At 38.2% G+C, this 22,634-nt stretch overlaps 2 protein-coding genes across 2 annotated transcripts in view; both read right to left on the bottom strand.

Annotated features, from left to right (window-relative positions):
• LOC134657525 (ER membrane protein complex subunit 6) overlaps window positions 1-12,004 on the bottom strand; it is a 59,553-nt gene extending 47,549 nt beyond the window's left edge. The window contains exon 1 of the mRNA XM_063513101.1: window positions 11,989-12,004. The gene's annotated coding sequence lies outside the window, so the exon portion shown is untranslated. The remainder of the gene's footprint in view (window positions 1-11,988) is intronic.
• LOC134657454 (myrosinase 1-like) lies at window positions 5,328-22,506 on the bottom strand. The gene is made up of 7 exons (XM_063513014.1): window positions 22,468-22,506; window positions 21,085-21,209; window positions 12,543-13,213; window positions 11,545-11,744; window positions 6,834-6,942; window positions 6,173-6,411; window positions 5,328-5,503 (listed from the first exon to the last, which is right to left on the bottom strand). The coding sequence occupies exons 1-7, from the start codon at window positions 22,491-22,493 to the stop codon at window positions 5,332-5,334; spliced, it is 1,542 nt and encodes a 513-aa protein (XP_063369084.1). The 5' UTR covers window positions 22,494-22,506; the 3' UTR covers window positions 5,328-5,331.
• Between the last annotated feature and the right edge of the window lie 128 nt (window positions 22,507-22,634).

Raw genomic sequence — 22,634 nt, 5'->3', positions numbered from 1 at the left:
CTTCAATCTAGCTTTCATAAAGACTGTCCTTTTAGATCATGAAGCTAAAATGGAAATTGATGCAATTAGAGAACTAAAAGAGTCATCGAGTCTGGTCCGTAATAATAAAAGACCGGCAAACAATTATGCTAACGGTCGTAATAAAAGGAGGAAGCCAAATAATAATAATTACTATCAAAATACAAACATTCACAGACATCCTTATTCACAAATGTATTGTGATTATTGTGGTAGAAGGAATCACTTTATACAAAATTGTTGGTTTTACAATAAACAAATGAATGGTGGCTATAACATGCATCCAAACAGTCGCAGAGCTCCAGTCTATGGTTATCAAGGCCACTGTAAGTAGATTGAATTTATAATGTAGAAAGTTTTCATGCCAAGTATAGAATTTAAGAATGCTTACATTCCTTACTGCCAGGTTGATGATTTAATTGTGTATGTGTGGGCTAGATGCGATTGGCGTCAATTATTTTCCTGATCAAATTGGTTGATTTGCCCAGCTCGTCTGGACTGTACTTTATGGTCGAAAGTCATCTTAAGGGATCAAAAGTTCTTAATCTGGCACTGCTTATGAACAATTCAGTGTTACTTCTATGTTAGAGCATTTTTACATTTTTTACAGTTTAAAAAAATCATATGCAGTGTAAACTCTATATAACGCCACTAAAGGGACTTAGCATTTTTCGGCGTTATAACGAGCGGTTGTTAAATGGAGTGAGTTGTAATAAGATCATTGTACTATTCTAATGTACCTGTCTGTTTATAAATGCTTATAACGTGTAACAACTTGACAAGAGTCTAGTGACCGAGGTAACATGTGCAAGTTCATCTTACAGAAACAAAAGACCAACTTTCTTAGAATCTCAGGTAGGTCAGCCGAAGTAAACACGTGCTAGATAATAAAACAACAAAACAGCAAACAAAAAAACCTACACAGCTGCAGTTTTTATTAATTTCGGCAACTTAGAAAGTACTTCTTAATGGTTTATAATGCCATATTGTTGTTAAGGAGCCCATTAACGTGCACAATAGCGCCACTGCTAAATAATCGTGATTATTATAAACTCTTGTTTATTTATTTATTTATTTACATATATATTTCGGGGATCTCGGAAACGGCTCTAACGATTTCGATTAAATTTGCTATATGGGGGTCTTAGGGGGCGAAAAATCGATCTAGCTAGGTCTTATCTCTGGGAAAACGCTAATTTTTGAGTTTTTATACGATTTCCGAGCAAAGCTCGGTCCCCCAGATATTGCATAATTAATTAACATACATATTTTATTCTTTTCCAGATGCTCCTAAACGTAAGAGGCACTTCAAAAACACTTCAACCAACAACCGGGCACCTAGTATAAACCTGACAATCAAACAAGAACCAGTATCAATAAAGCAAGAACCCATAGATATAAAAAAAGAACCTATTCAGATAAAACAAGAACCAGCATGGGAGGAACACTTACTGCGAGTTGTTAAGAAGGAACCCGTAGATAGGTCAATAACAAATGGCCGAGATACAACAAATGTAACCGGAAAAAGTTCTTCAAAAGATAGTCGCAAGAGAAGGAGGACTAGGGCTAGTATTATTGCAATGTAAGTGTGACAATACATAAATTATACTTACGTACAGTGTTTTTCATTAGGTGCTTAAATTTATTTGACGGAATATACCCGGAATGAAGCCTGAGGAGTGATACTACTTCTTATCTGGTAAGCGTCACTTTCACCACCCCACTAACCTGGAGTTACCATGGTTACCATGGTAACTCCAGGTTTAACCGGTTAACTCCAGGTTACTGGGATGGTGCAAGTGACGCTAAGACTACTATACTAAATTACTAACTTAGCTCAGTTGTTTGTCATACCATTAAACAAGACGTGTTAAAGAAAAACTGTCTGTTCCAGGCACATACAAGCAGACAACGCTTCGCAGGTACGTGGGAATTAACAGCGAGCTTTAACCAGCGTACAAAGTTAAGGAGATATTTGCATTGTGCACTGTAAAATTTTTGATACTCAACTTTTAACCTTTTGGACGCCAATGACCGATATATCCGCACCGTAGATTCAACGCCAAAGACCGAAACCCGTCCGCTCCCACGGCTCATATATGAGCCGCAACGCTTATGGTGACGTCACATCGTGGGATTTGACGGGTTAATCCGTCACAGACCACAGAGCAACACAGACCTAAAGTCTATTTTTTTATTCGGTAGACTGAAATAACAGTTCATAGTATGAACATAAAATGTCATTTCATACTATGAAATGTCATTTTAGTCTACCGAATAAAAAAATAGTTATATTTCAGTTTTGACACTTCGGTGACGTGGCGTCCGAGTGACAGCTTATGTGTTTGACACGGCGTCGAAAAGGTTAAAGATCTCGCTATATAATTTTAAACCATACATGGTGACATGCGGTTGTGACTTAGTAATTACTATAGATGATTTTTGAATTACAAGCGGTCTAGCATGAGTTGCGTTCTCGCGCGCGACTCCATACATCTTGCGCGACTTCAAGTATGGAATCGCGCGAGAACGCAACTCATGCTAGACCGCCTGATGTAGTGCATAATTGGGCGTTTTTTTTTTGCTGTCCCCTACACTTTTCTTTTCAACGTTGGAATTTTTTATATTATTTCTACTCAGAATCACGAGCTCTTTCTATCCTAATAGGAGAAAAAAAGTGTCCCAAAATTTCCATACATTTTTCGATCTTTCCATTCCGCGACCGCCATACAAAGTCTATGAAAAATGGTGACGTAATGGAAATAAAAACCTTAGGACACTTTTTTTCTCCTATTAGGATAGAAAGAACTCGTGATTCTGAGTAGAAATAACATAAAAAAACCCAAATTTGAAAAAAAAGTGTAGAGGACAACAAAAAAAAAACGCTATTTTCACGGCAACGTACGAACGTGTCTTGCTATTTTTTCAGTCAGTTTCGGTACAAAAAGTACTGAGGTTGACTGAAGTAGCATGACAAATACGAATGTTTCCTAGAAAATACGATGGAAAACAATTATGCACTACATCTGTGAGTTGTATGTGCCAACGAAGTTTATATAAGAAATGTTTTTGGTTTAGAAGTTTTTAAAATTTAATTTTTTAAATGCGTTATTGGGGTGTATATAGTAAGCTGCAGAGTTAACCTTTTGGACGCCAACGACCGATATATCCGCACCGTAGGTTCAACGCCAAAGACCGATTAATCGGTCACAGAACTCGCAGACCACAGAGCAACATAGACCTACGTGCATATGCATAAAGTTCAATTTCAGTTTTGATACTTCGGTGACGTGGCGTCAGCGTGACAGCTTTTGTGTTTGACACGGCGTCGAAAAGGTTAAGTGACGCCCCCTGCATAGAAATTTGTTTTCAGGGGGGTCACTTAGCTCTGCAGCTTACTGTACCTATAGGTAGGTAAAGTTTATACAGTCAACAATAAACGGAGGGAACAAAGTGCTCATCTTGACGATATTTGTTGCTGGCTGTACTAAAAGTAACTTTTATAATGTAAAACACATAGAAACGTAAGGTAACACGTGATATTCTGAAACGGGCAGTTGATAATTACTGCCTTGGCGGTTTCTTTTCAAAAATATATTTGATTTATGATGGATTATAATTTTAATACTGATAACGATTTTTTTTATTAACCTTCTATAATACCTGCCAATAACTTAAATGAAAAACTATTTTAGATTGGAACATTATTTCTAGTTAGGATGTAGCGCATTTCTGTTGTCGCATAAAACAAAAGATAATCAACCTTATTTCTTACACTATTGACTTCAAATTCAACTGCCAATTTTTTGCGTAAAATAAAAAATGTTAATATCTTTCACAATAATCATCTGAAAGTTAGTGATTGGAACCTCCTTTTAAGCTTTGAATCCTGTGCCATAATGCCCATAATTAATCTCTGTTCCACGCATATTTTTGTAATCGAGTCACTGTATTTTATTTTCAAACAAATATTTTAAGGCCTCGTACGAACGTGTTCTTCTCTCACTCTTTACGCATTTTTAGAAGCAATTTTAAAAATTCAGAAAAAATTTAGAAAGTGAAAAATTCCTGGTTTTAATCGATGAAGTCACTAGAGAAAATCCTCAAGATTGCTAATTAAACTTCTGACAACCGTATTGTGATGTAAAAAAGCGGTACGATTTTTTAACATACTTTATAACAAGCAGATTTTGCACTCACGGGTAAGCTTTCAAATTTTAACTCCTCGCGCCTATATCTGGTGCATACTTACCTGTCTCACATGGTTTCCATATGACGAACCTAAATAAGTTTTTGGCAAAAATTTCATTTAGCTTTTATCGCTGACTGTACTTTTCTTACGACAGACAACTAATACTCATCGAGACAATTCTAAAAACCCCTAACACAATTAGGTTGCGTTGTTTCATCGCAGAGTTCCTATGGCCACCTCCTGTCTCCATCATCAGATCAGCTCGATGGTACCATAATATTGCATTGTCACCCGACTTACATGTGTATGCAAAATTTCAGCTCAATCGGAACACTTGGAGTCTTACGGAACCCTTGGAACGCGAGTCCGACTCGCACTTGGCCGGTTCTTTTTAAATATACCAACCAGGGATGTTGCGGATGCCGATTTTTTGACATCCGCGGACGCGGATGCGGATGCGGATTTTTAAAGGCTCACATGCGCGGATGCGGATGCGGATGTCAAGATATGTCAAATATTACATTTTAGTAATTTTTATTTCAAAAAACCGGCCAAGTGCGAGTCGGACTCGCGTTCCAAGGGTTCCGTACATTAAGTCCCACTCACGCCTGACTGCTAATTTCTAATAGGTTTTTTGGCTAATGACTAAATTACCTAGCAGTCTAGCACTTACGCCGATGCTAAGACGTTCCTGTACCGACCTGTTCCACATCCGCATCCGCATTAAATCCGCATCGATTTTATGCGGATGCGGATGCAGATGCGGATGTTGAAAATAATGCGGAAGTTCCGCGGTTGCGGATGCGGATGCGGATATTCGCAATATCCCTGATACCAACGACGTTGGCAAACAAAAAAATCTAAAACTTCATCAAATTTTTATTTTTCAAAATTTACTTTCGAATCGCAAGCTTTAACCTTTTGGACGCCAATGACCGATATATCCGCACCGTAGGTTCAACGCCAAAGACCGATTAATCGGTCACAGACCAGAGAGCAACATCGACCTACGTCCATATACATAAAGTTCAACTTCAGTTTTGACACTTCAATGATGTGGCGTCTGAGTGACAGCATTTGTGTTTGACACGGCGTGGAAAAGGTTAAATCCTTTACTATCCTCATGTTTCTTGGCTGGTGGTGAGTGGCGCAATCTCCGGCAGCCTATCGGGCTCGAAGTTGGGGTCCAGGGCCCTCGCCTTGACGATCTCCTTGTAGATGAAGGCGGACTTCCTCGGAGTCCTGGTGAGGCCGTTGCTCTGGAAGTCTACCTCGTATAACCCGAATTTTTCCCTGCAATTAATAAATACGGGTCACAAAACCGTGCGTGTTTTAGAAAACCGGGTTTCCGGTATTTTGGGTGATTTCGATTTTACGCAGTTTAAGCAAGTTTTTTTGGATTTTTTGAGATCATTCCACGATAATAATATTTATATTTACTTTATCTTTACCAAGACCATCAAATTCCATCAATAAAGTTTCTAACTAACATGTTCTATTGACAGTGGTCAACAATTCTAAAACTGAATACCTAAGCAAAATATAACATGACAACGGTGTTGACATAGTCCTCCTTCAGGAAACACACAACGCTCATGATGCCCAACTCGCTAACCGTATTATTTACGTAGATTTTAATCAAAACACGTATGCACATAGGTGAAAAACCTTATAGCCGCAATGTCTGTCAGTTGACTCAGTAGTTTAGCGTCCAGAAGCAAGTTGAGGTAACTCATGTGGTACAAGATCCTTTTGTTATCCAACATCTCGCGAATTATATAAGTACCAATCTCAAAATAAGATTCACTCACTTGTATCCATGTATCCACTCAAAGTTATCCATAAGGCTCCAAGCGTGTATCCCTGTACGTCACAGCCTTCGTCTATAGCGTCCAGAAGCATATTCAGGTAACTCCTGTGGTATACTTCAAATAGGTTCTTATCAAAATAAGGTCCACTCACTTGTATCCATGTTTCCACTCAAAGTTATCCATAAGACTCCAAGCAGTGTATCCCTGCACGTCACAGCCTTCGTCTATAGCATCCAGAAGCATATTCAGGTAACTCCTGTGATACTGTATTCTTGATTCGTCCAGTAGCCCACGGCCCGTCGACCAGCCGTTCTCAGTTATCACCACTGTTGGGTTGTCGTATTGGTTCTTTATGTCGATTAGTAATTTGTAGAAGCCCCAGGGGACCATCTGAAAGGAGACATAGGCGTATTAGAAATATAATTTTCCTGCTCGTAATTTTTTCTCAAATTTCTCCATGCATTCAGATTCCGAATAATTAATTGTCACCTCAATTAGCCAATAGACTATGAGCGTAAGGTGATCACGTTCACAAGGTAAAAATGGACTAAATTTGACATATATCAACTGTCAACCGAACCGACTAATGCTGCATTTTACTCAATTAACCGATTCGGTGCGGATGGCACGACCGACAGGCGTGTCAATCGTGTCATCAATGTTTTTAACGTGTGGTATATGACACGATAGGCGTGTCATCATATTCTATGGCATAAGGCACGCCTGTCGTGTCATGAAATAATTGTTCGCCGCCACAGCCAAAAGTTTTTGAAAATGGAACACGCAACGAAACGGCGGTTAAGTAAACAAACCTGCAACCAACTAGACTGCGCTTGCGTCCACGAGTGATCCTTAACGAGCGCCACTCCCATGTCGTCCATATACGACGGTGAAGCATACATGCCGTCCAGCGACGCGTCTCTGAAGAGAAAAAAGATGTAAAAGCTTAATTTTATGAAGGTGCATCCAGATCTAGCGAATGCGCTGATCTTACCATTTGCGAAACCTCTAACTGAAAAAAAAAGCGGCCAAGTGCGAGTCGGACTCGCCCATGAAGGGTTCCGTATTTAGGCGATTTATGACGTATAAAAAAAAACTACTTACTAGATCTCGTTCAAACCAATTTTCGGTGAAAGTTTACATGGTAATGTACATCATATATTTTTTTTTGTTTTATCATTCTCTTATTTTAGAAGTTACAGGGGGGGGGACACACATTTTACCACTTTGGAAGTGTCTCTCGCGCAAACTATTCACTCTATTCAGTTTAGAAAAAAATGATATTAGAAACCTCAATATAATTTTTGAAAACCTATCCGTAGATACCCCACACGTATGGGTTTGATGAAAAAAAAAATTTTTGAGTTTCAGTTCGAAGTATGGGGAACCCCAAAAATTTATTGTTTTTTTCTATTTTTGTGTGAAAATCTTAATGCAGTTCACAGAATACATCTACTTACCAAGTTTCAACAGTATAGTTCTTATAGTTTCGGAGAAAAGTGGCTGTGACATACGGACGGACAGACAGACGGACAGACAGACAGACATGACGAATCTATAAGGGTTCCGTTTTTTGCCATTTGGCTACGGAACCCTAAAAAGAGAAACTGCTCTTTATAAGCACAGTTCACACACATGCCGCGTAAGGGCCGACCCCAAATGAAATGGGATGTGGCTAGTGGTCCACGAGCCAGGCGCAAATTTCGTCAGTCATCGCCTCCCGGGTGAAAACTCGTATACTGGTTAACGGCCATATATGATGAACCCTCGTGGACGTCAGCTGCCGCTACGTTGGTGGGTTGAGGAATGGCAGCCACCGAAACACGTAAAAAAAAATTTTTTTTTCAGTCATCGCCTCCCGTTTGATACTTAGTCAGATGAAAGTTTAGGTGCTATTGTTAATAAAAACAATCGTCAGCCGGTTGTATCGCGGTGGAATCACCGTCAGCTGTACACATGAACATGTAAAAAAAAAATTTTTTTTCAGTCATCGCCTCCCGCTTGATACTTTGTCAGATGATAGTTTAGGTGCTATTGTTAATAAAACAAATCGTCAGCCGGTTGTATCGCGGTGGAATCACCGTCAGCTGGTCACATAAACATGTAAAAAAAAATTTTTTTTTCAGTCATCGCCTCCCGCTTGATATTTTGTCAGATGATAGTTTAGGTGCTATTGTTAATAAAACAAATCGTCAGCCGGTTGTATCGCGGTGGAATCACCGTCAGCTGGTCACATGAACATGTAAAAAAAAAATATTTTTTCAGTCATCGCCTCCCGCTTGATACTTTGTCAGATGATAGTTTAGGTGATATTGTTAATAAAAAAAATCGTCAGCCGATTGTATCGCGGTGGAATCACCGTCAGCTGGTCACATGAATTTATAAAACAAATAAATAAATACAATCTAAAATTTAAAATAATTGGTTTCAGTCATCGCCTCCCGTTTGATACTTTGCCAGATGATAGTTTAGGTGCTATTATTAATAAAAAGAATCGTCAGCCGGTTGTATCGCGGTGGAATCACCGTCAGCTGGTCACATGAACATGTAAAAAAAAAATTTTTTTTCAGTCATCGCCTCCCGCTTGATACTTTGTCAGATGATAGTTTAGGTGCTATTGTTAATAAAACAAATCGTCAGCCGGTTGTATCGCGGTGGAATCACCGTCAGCTGGTCACATGAACATGTAAAAAAAAAATATTTTTTCAGTCATCGCCTCCCGCTTGATACTTTGTCAGATGATAGTTTAGGTGCTATTATTAATAAAAAGAATCGTCAGCCGGTTGTATCGCGGTGGAATCACCGTCAGCTGGTCACATGAACATGTAAAAAAAAAATATTTTTTCAGTCATCGCCTCCCGCTTGATACTTTGTCGGATGATAGTTTAGGTGCTATTGTTAATAAAAGAGATCGTCAGCCGGTTGTATCGCGGTGGAATCACCGTCAGCTGGTCATATGAACATTTTTTTTACATGTTCATGTGACCAGCTGACGGTGATTCCACCGCGATACAACCGGCTGACGATTATTTTTATTAACAATAGCACCTAAACTATCATCTGACAAAGTATCAAGCGGGAGGCGATGACTGAAAAAAAAAATTTTTTTTACATGTTCATGTGACCAGCTGACGGTGATTCCACCGCGATACAACCGGCTGACGATTTTTTTTATTAACAATAGCACCTAAACTATCATCTGACAAAGTATCAAGCGGGAGGCGATGACTGAAAAAAAAAATTTTTTTTACATGTTCATGTGACCAGCTGACGGTGATTCCACCGCGATACAACCGGCTGACGATGTTTTTTATTAACAATAGCACCTAAACTATCATCTGACAAAGTATCAAGCGGGAGGCGATGACTGAAAAAAAATTTTTTTTTTACATGTTCATGTGACCAGCTGACGGTGTTTCCACCGCGATACAACCGGCTGACGATTTTTTTTATTAACAATAGCACCTAAACTATCATCTGGCAAAGTATCAAACGGGAGGCGATGACTGAAAATATTTTTTTTTTTACGTGTTTCGGTTGCTGCCATTCCTCAACCCACCAACGGAGCGGCAGCTGACGTCCACGAGGATTCATCATACGTAGCCGTTAACCATTATAGGAGTTATCGCCTGGGAGGCGATTGGTCATGGAAACCTGTTCGTGGCTCGCGGTCTATAGGCAAAGAGAGTTAGCGATGTGATGTGGTGAATAGAGATGATGACACATGTTGAATTTTATAACAAAATCTAGTAAAATATATAGCAAACGACCTATTTATCACAATTATGTGGATATTAAAATTAAATATTGAAAAATTACAAAAATACAGGACCTGAAAGTTTCAAACTTTAAGGTTTTTTTTTAACTTCCAAAAACGATAAAAGTAAGGGTACCATTCGATTCCTTACATTTCATCCAAAAAAATATTGTATAGCAACTATATACATAAACGCAATATTTCACCGACAAAAACGCAATTTTCTTGTTTTGTCCATACTACAAGATGGGCTCCCAGAGACCTTGACGTCACGGCTTCTGGCCGTTTTGTATCGTTTCGCGAGTGAAGTGCGACTGTCGGCCTTTGACTACAATTTCTGACTTTTGTGTTACTTTAATGCAATGGGTCCCATATAGACATTTGATCCTAAAAACAAACCCGATCGATTGATACCATAAATGAAAATTAGTCATGTAGCCTATTGGTGATGGTGTGTAGGTGCTCTAGTATTATGACTTTGAAGTACTGCCGGACCAGAGACCTAAGCCAAGTGATAATCGTTTATAGAACACGCCAATTAAAACTTAACCCTTTACCAGGCTAAGGGTCGGTTGCACCAAACGGTTTGTCATCGTTAAAGAGTTCGCAAAATTTTATTGTATGGAAAGTTTCATAGTTAACCGCCGCGGCGCGCCGGGTGACGTTGATCAGTCTGTCAAGTGCGGATGGTGCAGTGCAACTGGCACTAAAACTTTGCTTTCCTCCGATAGCGGTGCCGTCATATAGCGGCCGTCTCCATACAAATACTACGACATCCATATTTAGCCGTATTATTTAGTATGGAGACGGCCGTTATATGACGGCACCGCTATCCTAGGAAAACCGATCTTAAGGAAATAGAATAGAAAAACTTTATTTGGTGTAAAACATAAAACTTAACCTATAATACATCTTATTCTAATATATTTTAACACCAAAATGGATGCCACTCAGCATATGCCGATGTCTAAGATACTTAGCCATGGCGCTGGTTTTCAGGGCAACCAGGGAAAACACAATGAAAATAAAAATAAAATAAAATAAAATAAAATAAAACAAAACCAAGCTAGGGATATATATTTCCCACATACGGATATATATTTCCCACATACGGCACTTAAACATGAGTTCTACTTTCGATCAGTAAGACTGACATTCGATTGACGATTTTGAACTGTCAGCCTGGTAAAGTAGGTAGGTATGTAGCAGGGATGTTGCGGATGCCGATTTTTTGACATCCGCGGATGCGGATGCGGTTGTCAAGATAGTACCATAAAAAACGTCAAATATTACATTTTAGTAATTTTTATTTTAAAAAACCGGCCAAGTGCGAGTCGGACTCGCGTTCCAAGGGTTCCGTACATTAAGTCCCACTCACGCTTGACTGCTCATTTCTAATAGGTTTTTTGGTTAATGACTAAATTACCTAGCAGTCTAGCACTTACGCCGATGCTAAGATGTTCCTGTACCGACCTGTTCCACATCAGCATCCGCATTAAATCCGCATCGATTTTATGCGGATGCGGATGTTGAAAATAATGCGGAAGTTCCGCGGCTGCGGATGCGGATGCGGATATTCGCAACATCCCTGGTATGTAGGAAATGATGACGTCACTTTTCGTTCGATCGGTTATCCCGATACATTTCTACTTTTTTGTTAAGTATGTGTCTGGCTTTCTTACCTATCTCGTATTTTCTGTTTTCCTATCTACGAGTATATTCGTGACAAAAGCGTTGGTATTGTTGCTGTGCTGGCGTTTCTTTACCTGTACGCCATCTTGGTCGTGTACGAATTAACCCCGAAGAAGTCTGAAGAGCCGCGAATGTAGGCCACCTCTTTGGCCGAGAGCTCCTGAAGGCGGGAGCGAGCGAAGCCCTGCTCAGCGCTCTTGTAGGCCACGTTGTGCTTCAGCTCTTGCGGGTAGTCGCCGGCTTTTGAGAAGATTGGATGCGCGTATTGGCCCCACTGGAATTCCAAAATGCTATATTACATAATAATAGAGGAGTGTCTTTTATTATGTAGGTTTATTTTTTTCTTAGCGGTACTTCTAGAGAGAACCTTGCTCAAGAAAACTTAAGGTCCAATTTAGAAATAGATTCCCAGAAAAAATAAACCCTTTTGAAAAGACACTCCTCAATATATGTCTATAGCGATATATACGTCTACGTGTATGTATGTAGCGATAAGACCGCCTGTTGTCTGCCTCTACATTTAATCAATTGATCCTTTTATTTTGTATCTTTTTACTGAGGTGTGCAAAATTCCATTCAACCCTCTTAGGAAATATCCTCCCTATTACGTTTTCTTAATACCAAAATCGCAAAATCTGACAGTTGAATTTATCCAAGTTTGAAGTTAAGCGACTCACTGCCCTTTGAGTGACTTGATCATTCTCATGAGGCTCTTGTGAGCGAGCACATTTCAGAGTCCTAATATTGCAAGTATCATTCCACGAGTAACAATTCCTCGAAGTTGGATTTATCCTAGCTAAATAATTACATATATTCGATTGTGCTTGTTTGTCGTACGTCGTACCTTAGAGAAATATAGTAAGACAAGAGTGCTCACTCCATAGTCCATACATCAGTTTCGGTACCAAAAATACTATTAATTTCAGTGTCTACATCTAGCATAGTATTTTTGGTACCGAAACTGATGTATGGAGTGAGCAATCTATGTATTTTTTTCTCTATGGTCGTACTTACCCACCCACTTGCCAATACCCACTAATAATTGAGTAAATTGGTTAAATTGGATACTTACGTCGAACTGCCTAGCATCAAACGCTGCCTGATCATCATCCAAAGTATCTGTATTTGGCTCAAACCACGTGCAGCTTATAGAAATACCAATGGTACCGTTCTGCTCCGTTCTGTACTTGTCATGATATAAATGATAGACTTTCGCATGCGCCAGCAATACATTCTTCGAGCACATATAATCTCCTACTCCGGTAGCGTTCAGAAAAGGCGCTTTTCCATCGCTGCCGTAGCCTTCGTAGCAAATCTGCTTCGGTTCATTAATAGTTATCCACCTTTTAACCCTGTCTCCGAACTTATCGAAAAGGACTTTCGCGTAATCGTGAAACCAGGTCACAACAAGGGAGTTCGTCCATCCACCTAGCTGTTGCAAGTTTTCAGGAAGATCCCAATGATACATGGTCACTAAAGGTTGTATGTTATTCTCGAGCAATTTATTGATTATGTTGTTATAGTAATTGATGCCAAGGTGGTTGATTTTGTTTGGGAATCCGTTGGGCAGAATTCTAGTCCAGGATATGGAGAATCGGTAGAAATCTAGGCCAAGTTCTTTAGCCATTTCGACGTCTCGTTGGTAGTGGTGGTAGGAATCGGCGGCGATGTCTCCAGTGCTTTGATCTTCAATAGGGGATGGGTCCATGTGAGTCGCTACATCCCATATGGATACGCCTTTGCCTGGTGTACACAAAAACAGTGCGATGTTAAAATGTACTGCAGCATTACACTTTGGGTGGAAACCATTTCGTACAATTGAATTCTCGTTATGTCATTGTAAAAATAAACTTACATTCGTACAGTGTTGGCAAGCGGATGAGGTTGAGTTTGAGCTAGTGATGTGATATTATTATCTTTGTAAAAAGGTACGAAGTGGCACAAAATAAAATTCCTTGAATGTACGAAAATAGACCGTACATACAAACATACAGTAGGTATGCCCCCATATCCTCGCTCTCAATACATACTCACTTCCTTAATTCAAAAATGCACAGAATTCCTGCCTAGACTGTAGAGGGGTCGTTCTCGCATTTCGTGCAAATCGGTGTTTTCGGAAATTTACCAAAAATGTGGTGGCGTTTTCAAATATCTGTTAATGCAAGGTTGTAACATAGGGCCTAAAGTATATGTCTCTCCAATGTAGTGATGGGTAGGACATCAATTTAAAATGAGTTTGTATGAGTACCTCATTTTATAAAATGAGGTGTTACAATGTCTTACTTCAAATGAGGTGAGGTACTAGCATATTTTCAGCGTCGACTATTCCATTAATTCCAACGGCGACAAAATATTTAATGTATATACATATTTATGTATTCATCACTTCCTTTAAAAATAAATAAATAGTAACATTTAATTGGAGTGCAATTCTGGAGGTTAAGAATAGAACTTTTAGGAGAAAGATAATTTTAGAATCAAGTAAAATGAATAGAGGAGTGAAGTAAGACATTTTTGCGGTACGAAGTACTGCGACAAATTGACAAAATGAGTGGTACAAATGAGGTGCCTCACGAGTGAGCGACTCAACACTACTCCAATGAACAATTCTAAAAAGATATGTATTTTCTTTATATGTACAATTAACACCCAATTTTTTCATTCATCTCTACATGTAACGCGTGAAGATATAACTTTGACCTACATTTTAACCTTAAGATACTACAAATAGAAAATTCGTTGTTTGTTCAATAAATGACTTATTTAGTTATGTTTTAAATCGTATAATATTAGAAGCTAGAAATAAATAATAAAAACTATACAGCCTTATAAGTGTATGGTTCAAGTAATTTCTTCATTACCGACGCGAGAAATAGATTAGCTATATTTTGCTATATAGCGAGGGTATATAGCGCCTACCGCCGATGCAACACATTGTTCGTCAGTCAGTTGGCCGCGTGATCTCGTAGCGGACGCCCGTGTGCCGCTGTTAGCGAAAATATATACGATCTCTCGGGTCGGGAAGGAGTGTGGTTCTCGTTAGTCTTCATCGCCATCGCGTGATTTATACAGTAAGTAGCAAGTGTACATTATTATAATTATACGTAATGAAGTGTTTTAGTGTCCCCTTTCAGATGGTTTATTCTGCAAAATTAAGGTCTGATGCCAACTGATGTAGGCGACAAAAACTTCCAAAACTTCATTCATATCGGTTTCATTCACTTCTTTTCCTTCTAATTTTACTGGGAAAGGTAATGAATGACTTAAGAAGGTAATGATAATATATTCGAGGCAGTGCATTTAATGGAAAGAGGCTTAGTTATTATAAATATTACGTTGTTATAAACATTTAAAACTGTATATGATAATAGGGGAGCCCAACCGGGGAGCCTTTGTAGTCTAAGATGGTCGACCTTCACCGATATGTCTGACGGATGAAACTTACATATTATGAAAGAAAATATATTCCTGAACATAAATAAATAGGGTTGCTTAAAGAAATATGGTCAAAACTATGTTTAATTATTTTTTGAAAAAAAAAATTTTTTTCTTCAAATTTCACCGATCTGTCTGACAAACGAAATAAGTTCCAATGGAAAGTATACAACTTGTACAATATAAATCAACTAGGTTGCCTATCTTTTTCCGGTCACTATTATGTGGTTATAGGGTTGCTTGCGAAAATCCGGTCACAAATAAGGTTTGCCAGGCTTTTAAATAAAATAAGAAGGGAAGACTTTTAGCGATAACTCATAAACGGCTTAACTTATCAAGTTCGCTTTAATTTTGTTTGAATGAGTTTATTAAGGGGACGGTATATGACGTTTTCGATTTAGAGCTCACTTTGTGCAATCAATTTGTTCAAGAAATGTTTAATAACTGCATTAAATTATACGTAAATTTGTTCACGAAGAAGCCGTGTACCGGCTCTTCACGGCATAATATTTTTTATTTGCTGTAATTCTCTACAAATCGACACTAAAAGTATCCAAAAATCAAAATATGGAGTTCCGTTTGAGCAACACGCATTACAGTTTTGCCTTTAACAGTAATTGAGTTGTTGTGTGATTTTGAAAGCTAGATAACTAAACTAGCAAATTATTATCTACTTATATTTTTACTCACAAATACAACACAGAAATTCAATCCCAAATGTAAACTTTCGTACAATTTCCATACATTGACGACATCACTCAAAATTCTTCTTCGAGTCAGATGGCCGCTGGCCTTGGATCGAAGCAGACGTGTACGTCGTCGTAGCTCGTTTTTGACATTATTTAGACATTTCATCAAATACGCATACGAAAATGTATACCAGTAGATAAATTGTATTTCAAAAAATAGGGTAAATTAATTTATTTAAAATTTGATTTGTTGTTATTTACAGGTCGTAACGATCGAAAACAGCAGTAAACTATCCTAAAACAATACGATTACAATTGAATTTAAGTAACTTGTTCCTTCAAAACCCGCTTAAAATGAAAAAAGTTTAAAGACTCGTTTTACTGATTGGGATTGATTTTCATTATGCTGGTATCAATTTTGCGTCATTAAAAAAAGTATATGACTTCTGTACGTCAATGACATTTGATGTCAATTGTAAACTTGTATTTACGTTAGAGAATATTATATATTCATTTAAATATTACTTACCTATTAATACGAAGCGTAATTCGTTTAATACCTGAAAGTCTTAGTGTCTACACCTACTTTGTTGCCGTTCGTTCCGTCTATATGTGTGCGATTACGTGCTGTTCTCAATAATCAAGAAACAAGCCATAATCTTCAAGAATAAAATAACAGCAAGACCAGCATTTACTACTAACTAGTTTTTGCGGATTTGGAGACAAGAGATGAAGCTTACAGGCTAATATCGCTGCGGTCTGGTTATTGTTATGTGTATATATCGAGTATTATATAAATTTACTATAAAATAACAATGTTTTATTTCAATGACATTATGTGCGTAGGTATGTATGTTTCGGTGATTATAAGAATTTTGTCCACACAATAATTGTGCAAAGCAGAGACTGCATCATGCTTTCTTTACGGTATAAGCGGTATGGTACCGTTATTATTTATCAATACCGGTTCGTTTTGAAGGTAAAACTATACCGGTTGAAATACAAAATACGGTACCGGTATAAAATTACAGCAGGGACAACCATTTTTATAGGTGTACAGTCAGCTGCAGAGAAAAGGTACGACCAGATAGATAATTGTATGCAGGGGTGGTACCTTTTCTCTGCAGCTAGCTGTACCTAAACCATCATTGACCGAGCGTTGGCGAAGGTCTCCGTTTCAACTTGGGCAAAAATGCTTTCGTATGTCCGAATTCTTCTCCTTTGCATATCACATTTCTCAACTGATTCTCGTGAAAATTCGGTAGTCCGATATAATTATTCGGTTTCTTTTTTTTTTGAACAATTTAAAATAGGCTGAAATTGTCATAAAGGACTTAAGCGCCAGTAGGGTCTGTGACACTTAAGACCACTGCGATTATTAGGTACTTACTGGCCCCTATTTCACCACGACCACGGTGACAGGTGCGACAGTTGTCGACATCACTGTTGCTGACGTCACAGGCCTCCATAGGCTACGGTAACCGCTTACCATCGGACGGGCGATGTGCTTGTTTGCCACCAACATTTTAATAAATAAATAAACTCCATTATATTGCCACTAAAAAATTCTTATTTTGCGAAGCTAATGACAATTGTCACAAGAAACACGGCAACTGTATCGAAATTGCGACACAGAACTCATTTCCTGTCAAGACTTACCGAAAATTCTTTGAAAAATCTTGTGACAATTGTCACAAGATTTTTTCGCGAGAGAAATGTCTGTTTTATCCGATATAATAAAGTTTTTTTTTAATAATAGGTACAATGACGGTGGCAAACACGAATACGGCCCGCCCGATGGTAAGCGGTAACTGTATTATTAAATTGTACAACGGGACTTAATCGCGTATCTAAGTTTTAAGATTTACCTCCGACGTTTCGAGGACGGCGTTGTCCCCGTGGTCTCGGAGAAGACTGGCTTAAGTTGACATCAGCATCTTCTAACCGCGCGAGTTTTTCGAACTACCCGCACTTGGTCTTGTTTATCCGCTTGAACGTTTTGCGGTTCCGTTGTACAATTTAATAATGTGTAAAAATCGTGAAAGTTTAAATCAGTGTTAGCGGTAACTGTAGTCCATGGATGCCTATGGCGTCAATAACAGTGATGTTTTTGTCGTACCTGTCACCGTGGTGAAATAGGGGCCAGATTACGCCGCGCCGCGTGGAACGTGAGGTGCATTGGGGTAAATGCATACCATTCACCCAAGAAAAATAATCTCCCTTATAAGATCACTCGTGTGTCTGCCATTTTGTTAAAGCCAATTTTCACCGTAACTACTGGACTAGTTCAATTGAAATTTAGTACACATATGTCAAGTAAGGAAGTAGTAGGTCGGTGATCCGAAGATGAGTAACGTAAATAAATGAACTTTTAACTTTGCGGCGATTTTTGGTATCATGTGACATATCAGATATAATACATAATTATAAGTAGGTGAGCAAAAATGTACCATAACCTAACTCAGAATTGTATTACATAAATACATATACAAAAAATAGTTCAACGCCAAAAGATTAATGGAAGACCTATGTCCTATAATAGGTGAGTTGGTCTTAAACAAAAAATATGCAATAAAAATGTGTAACTGTGGAACCCATAGTGAATCCTACTCGTACATGATCGGTTTTTATATTATGTACCTATAAGATATTTTCTACTTTATACTTTATAAGTGTACCTACATAATATTTACTTATAAGCAGTTGTCACGTAAAATATTTGTAGATTTTTTTGGAAGTATGTGTCACATCATCATCATCTTCCTCGCGTTGTCCCGGCATTTTGACACGGCTCATGGGAGCCTGGGGTCCGCTTGGCAATTAATCCCATAAATTGGCGTGGGCACTAATTTTTATGAAAGCGACTGCCATCTGACCTTCCAACCCATAGGGGGTAAACTAGGCTCTTATTGGGATTAGTCCGGTTTTCTCACGATGTTTTCCTTCACCGAAAAGCGACTGGTAAATATCAAATGATATTTCGTACATAAGTTCCGAAAAACTCATTGGTACGAGCCGGAATTGCAATTCGCACGCTCTTACCGCTAGGCCTCCAGCGATTTTTTTGAAGTATGTATAGCACAAAAAAATTTAGAAATGTAACATTTAAGGTAGGTAATTAAAATACGGTATAAACATTATTGGAGAAGACTTGGAGGAAGTGTCATAGGGATCTACATTCGATGCGTGGAAAACAAGTTCTTTTGTCTAATTATAATCCATCGGCAATCACGCGAGCGCATAAAACGAAAATCATTTTTTTTTCACTCCCTAAAACTCCCTTAACCTAATAACAGTAAAACAAAAAATAAAATATAGAGGGTTACCAACCAGCCAAAGAATTATAAGTAGATATATGCACTTATCCCAACGCACCTCACGTTCTACTCTGCACGGGGTTCATTGCCGCTCCTACCGCCGTAAGTAACTATCAACACCTACATTATCAAGGCTACGATCGAAGATAATCGCTTCAGCACTGAAATAATACCGGTGGAATACCGGTAGGTATAATATTTTTTATTTTAATTGTATTAATTTAATAGTGAAACAAAAGGCGAATATACCACATAAAAGTAAATCGGTAAAGATATTAGGGGTACATTAGCCAACACTGTTTCCATATATTTTCAAATTTTATTTTGTCCGCCTTAATTAAATTTTGCACCCTGCCGGAACTTTATTTATTTAAATTCTCATTTAATTGATTTTGAGCCTTATGAAAAGTCGTATAGAGTAGTAAATAAAATTTTACATCTGACTTAATGACATCTGGTTTTATTCGGTTTAACTTTAGAAAACGCGTATCTCGACAAAGCCATAATGTAGAAAATTGTCAACAACCAAATGAATTATTAGAATTTAAATACGTCACGTGTGACATGAACAGACAAGGAAAGCAAGACTAAATGTATTGTTTCTCTTTCTTCTTTCAATGGAACGCTTTTCCTAAAAGGAGGCCACTAAACTCAAAACGCTATCTTAAAAAAAAACTTGATGGGTCAGTGACCTGTCCCAGTAAAGTGAGGTAGTGTGCGTGAAGTGCGCTTGTGTGTGAAATGGGGTAAATTGACAGAATCTGAAAATTTACCCACCTCTACCGTCACCTTAAGCACTATTTTTATGATTTTTTTCCATATTTTTTGGATCGATTTTTCAAAAGTTAGAAGGAATAACCGTTTTTTATTCTTTCTAAATTATTATTTCCGAATTGATTGACTTTATCAAAAAATGTTGTTTGCAAACTCCTATTTATTTTTAAAGACCTATCCGACGACACCCCACACTATAGGGTTAAAACGATAAAAAAAAATTACATAGGTACAAAACGCGAATGATTTAAATATATTTTGTCTATGCTAATTTTTGAAAATTTGAAAACTATGTTTTATGTGATATGGTGCGCAGATGATCAAACCGACTTAACAAACACTTGGGGTTAACAATCTCGACTTATAATGATGATAAGTAAATGGTGAATGTACCATCTAGCTTGAACATTATAAGTTGAGATTGTCAACTCCAAGTGTATGTCAAGTCGGTTTGATCATCTCCGCAGTGCTTAAGACACATGTTTTTAATATTGTTGATTTTAATTGGTGTTAATTTTCTTGAAATACAGTTTTTTATATAAATAATAAATAAATAAATAAATAAATATTGGGGGACATCTTACACAGATCAACCTAGCCCCAAACTAAGCAAAGCTTGTACTATGGGTGCTAGGCGACGATATACATACGTATATAGATAAATACATATTTATATACATAGAATATGTTCGATTTCATAAGTTTGTTTCATTACCGTCCACTGATAAAATTACCATCTCGGCCGAATTCATTACCAGCGCGTAGTTCATTACCAGTAGCCTTATTAAATGAAAAGTAATAACGTTACAAAGGTGCCTTTAGCAGAAAAATGTTAATAAATGAATCCACAAATTGACGAAACTCAAAAGTTTACCATTTAAAACAAAAATTACAAATCGAGAGAATCTCACCGATTTGCACGAAATGAGAGAATGACCCAGAGCAGTGGTTCCTAACCTTTTCAGTCCGGTCACCCCTATGACTTAACTAGGGAACCTGATTTTACCCCTCCTCCCAATGGTAATAAAAAATAAAACATGTACGTTTGTTGTATTGTTATATTAGGTTAGCTTATTACCCCCGTAAAATACCAGTTTTACCCCCACGGGGGTAATTATCCCCAGGTTAGGAACCACTGCTGTAGAGGGCCAACCGCCAATATCGAACATCGTTATATCGACATAATATCTCAATCGCTTGAATAATTGAATATACCTTCTGAGCGTTAGAAAAGTAGATTAAAGAGTCTCGCTTTTTCGATGCTTCTGCCTTTGTTACCGGCTAAACCGCGTATAGGAAATGTGTAATAATAACATACGTATAGCCTATGCTTTTTTGCCGTAACAGCGCAGTGTTTGCGGTTGGCACCCCGGGTGCGAAAGAGGTTCAGTTGACTTACCATCTTCATCCCAACCGCCTTCGACTTGGTAGGCCGCTGTAGCGGCCCCAAATTGGAAGCCTGGCGGAAATTTACGAATTTCGCTCTTGGAAGACGCATGGTGGCTCCATGAGATTAAAAGAAGACTGAAAAATACGAACATGAACATCTCAATTAGGTTTTTCAAGTCACAATATAATTTTATTATCATGCCGCTGCCGCCATAAATTACGCTCTTCGTTTTCATACGACATTCTGAAATGACATGTAAATAATCCAACGTCCAGCGGCGTTAGCACTCTACCATTTTTATCGCTTTTTCACCATGCCTGTCACTTTCTAACAAGTATGTAGGTGCGAAAGTGACAGGCGATAAAAATGGAACCATGCTGAGTAGAGCCCGCAGAGAGGCGCAGGACCGGGTAAAATGGCGTGCTCTTGTATTGGAGGCCAAGACTCAGGTATTTATGTTATACTATAACCACTTTATTGTACATAAGACAGGTTAAGATACAATTAAAAAGAAAGTACACAATGTACAAAGGCGAACTTATCCCTATAAGGGATCTCTTCCAGTCAACCTTTCAAACCTTTGAACTTTGTTTGGCGCAATAACTTCATTTTGGGTTATCACGCCAAACTAGTAAGTAAATTAGTAGTCGTTAGTAATAAATAGTACATTATTGTCGAGGTTCGGAAGTAGCTACTTGCAGGCTGAGGATTCGTTTTAAACGGACGACCTTGGGAGTCCGTTTAATTGAATCCGAAGCCAGCAAGTAGCCTTCCAGCCGAGTCATATATAGTGCTTTTCTCAAAAATGGTGCAAGAAATAGAAATATTTTACAGAACTTACAGAAGCAACGTTCTAATTTTCACAGAAAAATATACAACCATTAAAAAAATTAGCTTGCCGCCTTTAAAAAAAAAAAAGAAGTGTATTTTTCTGCTGAAAATACGCCAACCTATTTGAGACACCTAAATAGTCGCGGTACCAACATTAAGCCTGTAACAGACTATCGCACCGCACCGCGACCTTGGAGCGTCGCACCCATAAGTGAGAGCGAGAAAGAGATATCTGTTTCTCGCTCTCACTTATGGGTGCGACGCTCCAAGGTCGCGGTGCGGTGCGATAGTCTGTTATAGGCTTTATAATAATAAGTGCTGATCATCTGTTTGGCTGTTTAATGGACCTATGCCTTCATTTGATATGGCCATTTAAAGTTTTAAAAAGTTTGGAACTCGTTAAATAATGGAATTTGTATGCGACATTGCAGTCCCGAAATCGAGACTGCAATGTTTTTAACTTTTTAATTTTTTGAATGACCATAAACTACGCACTTCGCGACCTATTTTTTAACCGGCAACGTCGACTTTGCCGTCCATTTTTGAGAAAAATATACTTACCACATTAGAGCAGCTGACCCGTTCATCTCGGCTGCCGTATTACTCGATACTACCACTTACACTATAGCCGTTATCATATCTTGACGTGAGGGGCGATTCTGCAATCTTTGCGAGCAATTATTTCTTCGTTACGCTCGGATTATTCTTCTTACAAGCTTTTATTACAC

Source organism: Cydia amplana, chromosome 20 (assembly GCF_948474715.1).
Source record: "Cydia amplana chromosome 20, ilCydAmpl1.1, whole genome shotgun sequence".
NCBI classification, from domain to species: Eukaryota; Metazoa; Arthropoda; class Insecta; order Lepidoptera; family Tortricidae; genus Cydia; species Cydia amplana.
Note: the sequence above shows the minus strand (reverse complement) of the source record. Positions and strands in the feature narration are given on the sequence as shown.

Excerpts from the sequence above, each read along its gene's own strand:
- LOC134657454 (XM_063513014.1), bottom strand. The coding sequence starts at position 22,493 with ATGAACGGGTCAGCTGCTCTAATGTG. Across the intron at positions 13,214-21,084 it reads AGGCGGTTGGGATGAAGATG|GCAAAGGCGTATCCATATGG; the intron begins GTAAGTCAACTG and ends TGTGTACACCAG. Across the intron at positions 11,745-12,542 it reads TTGATGCTAGGCAGTTCGAC|TGGGGCCAATACGCGCATCC; the intron begins GTAAGTATCCAA and ends TTGGAATTCCAG.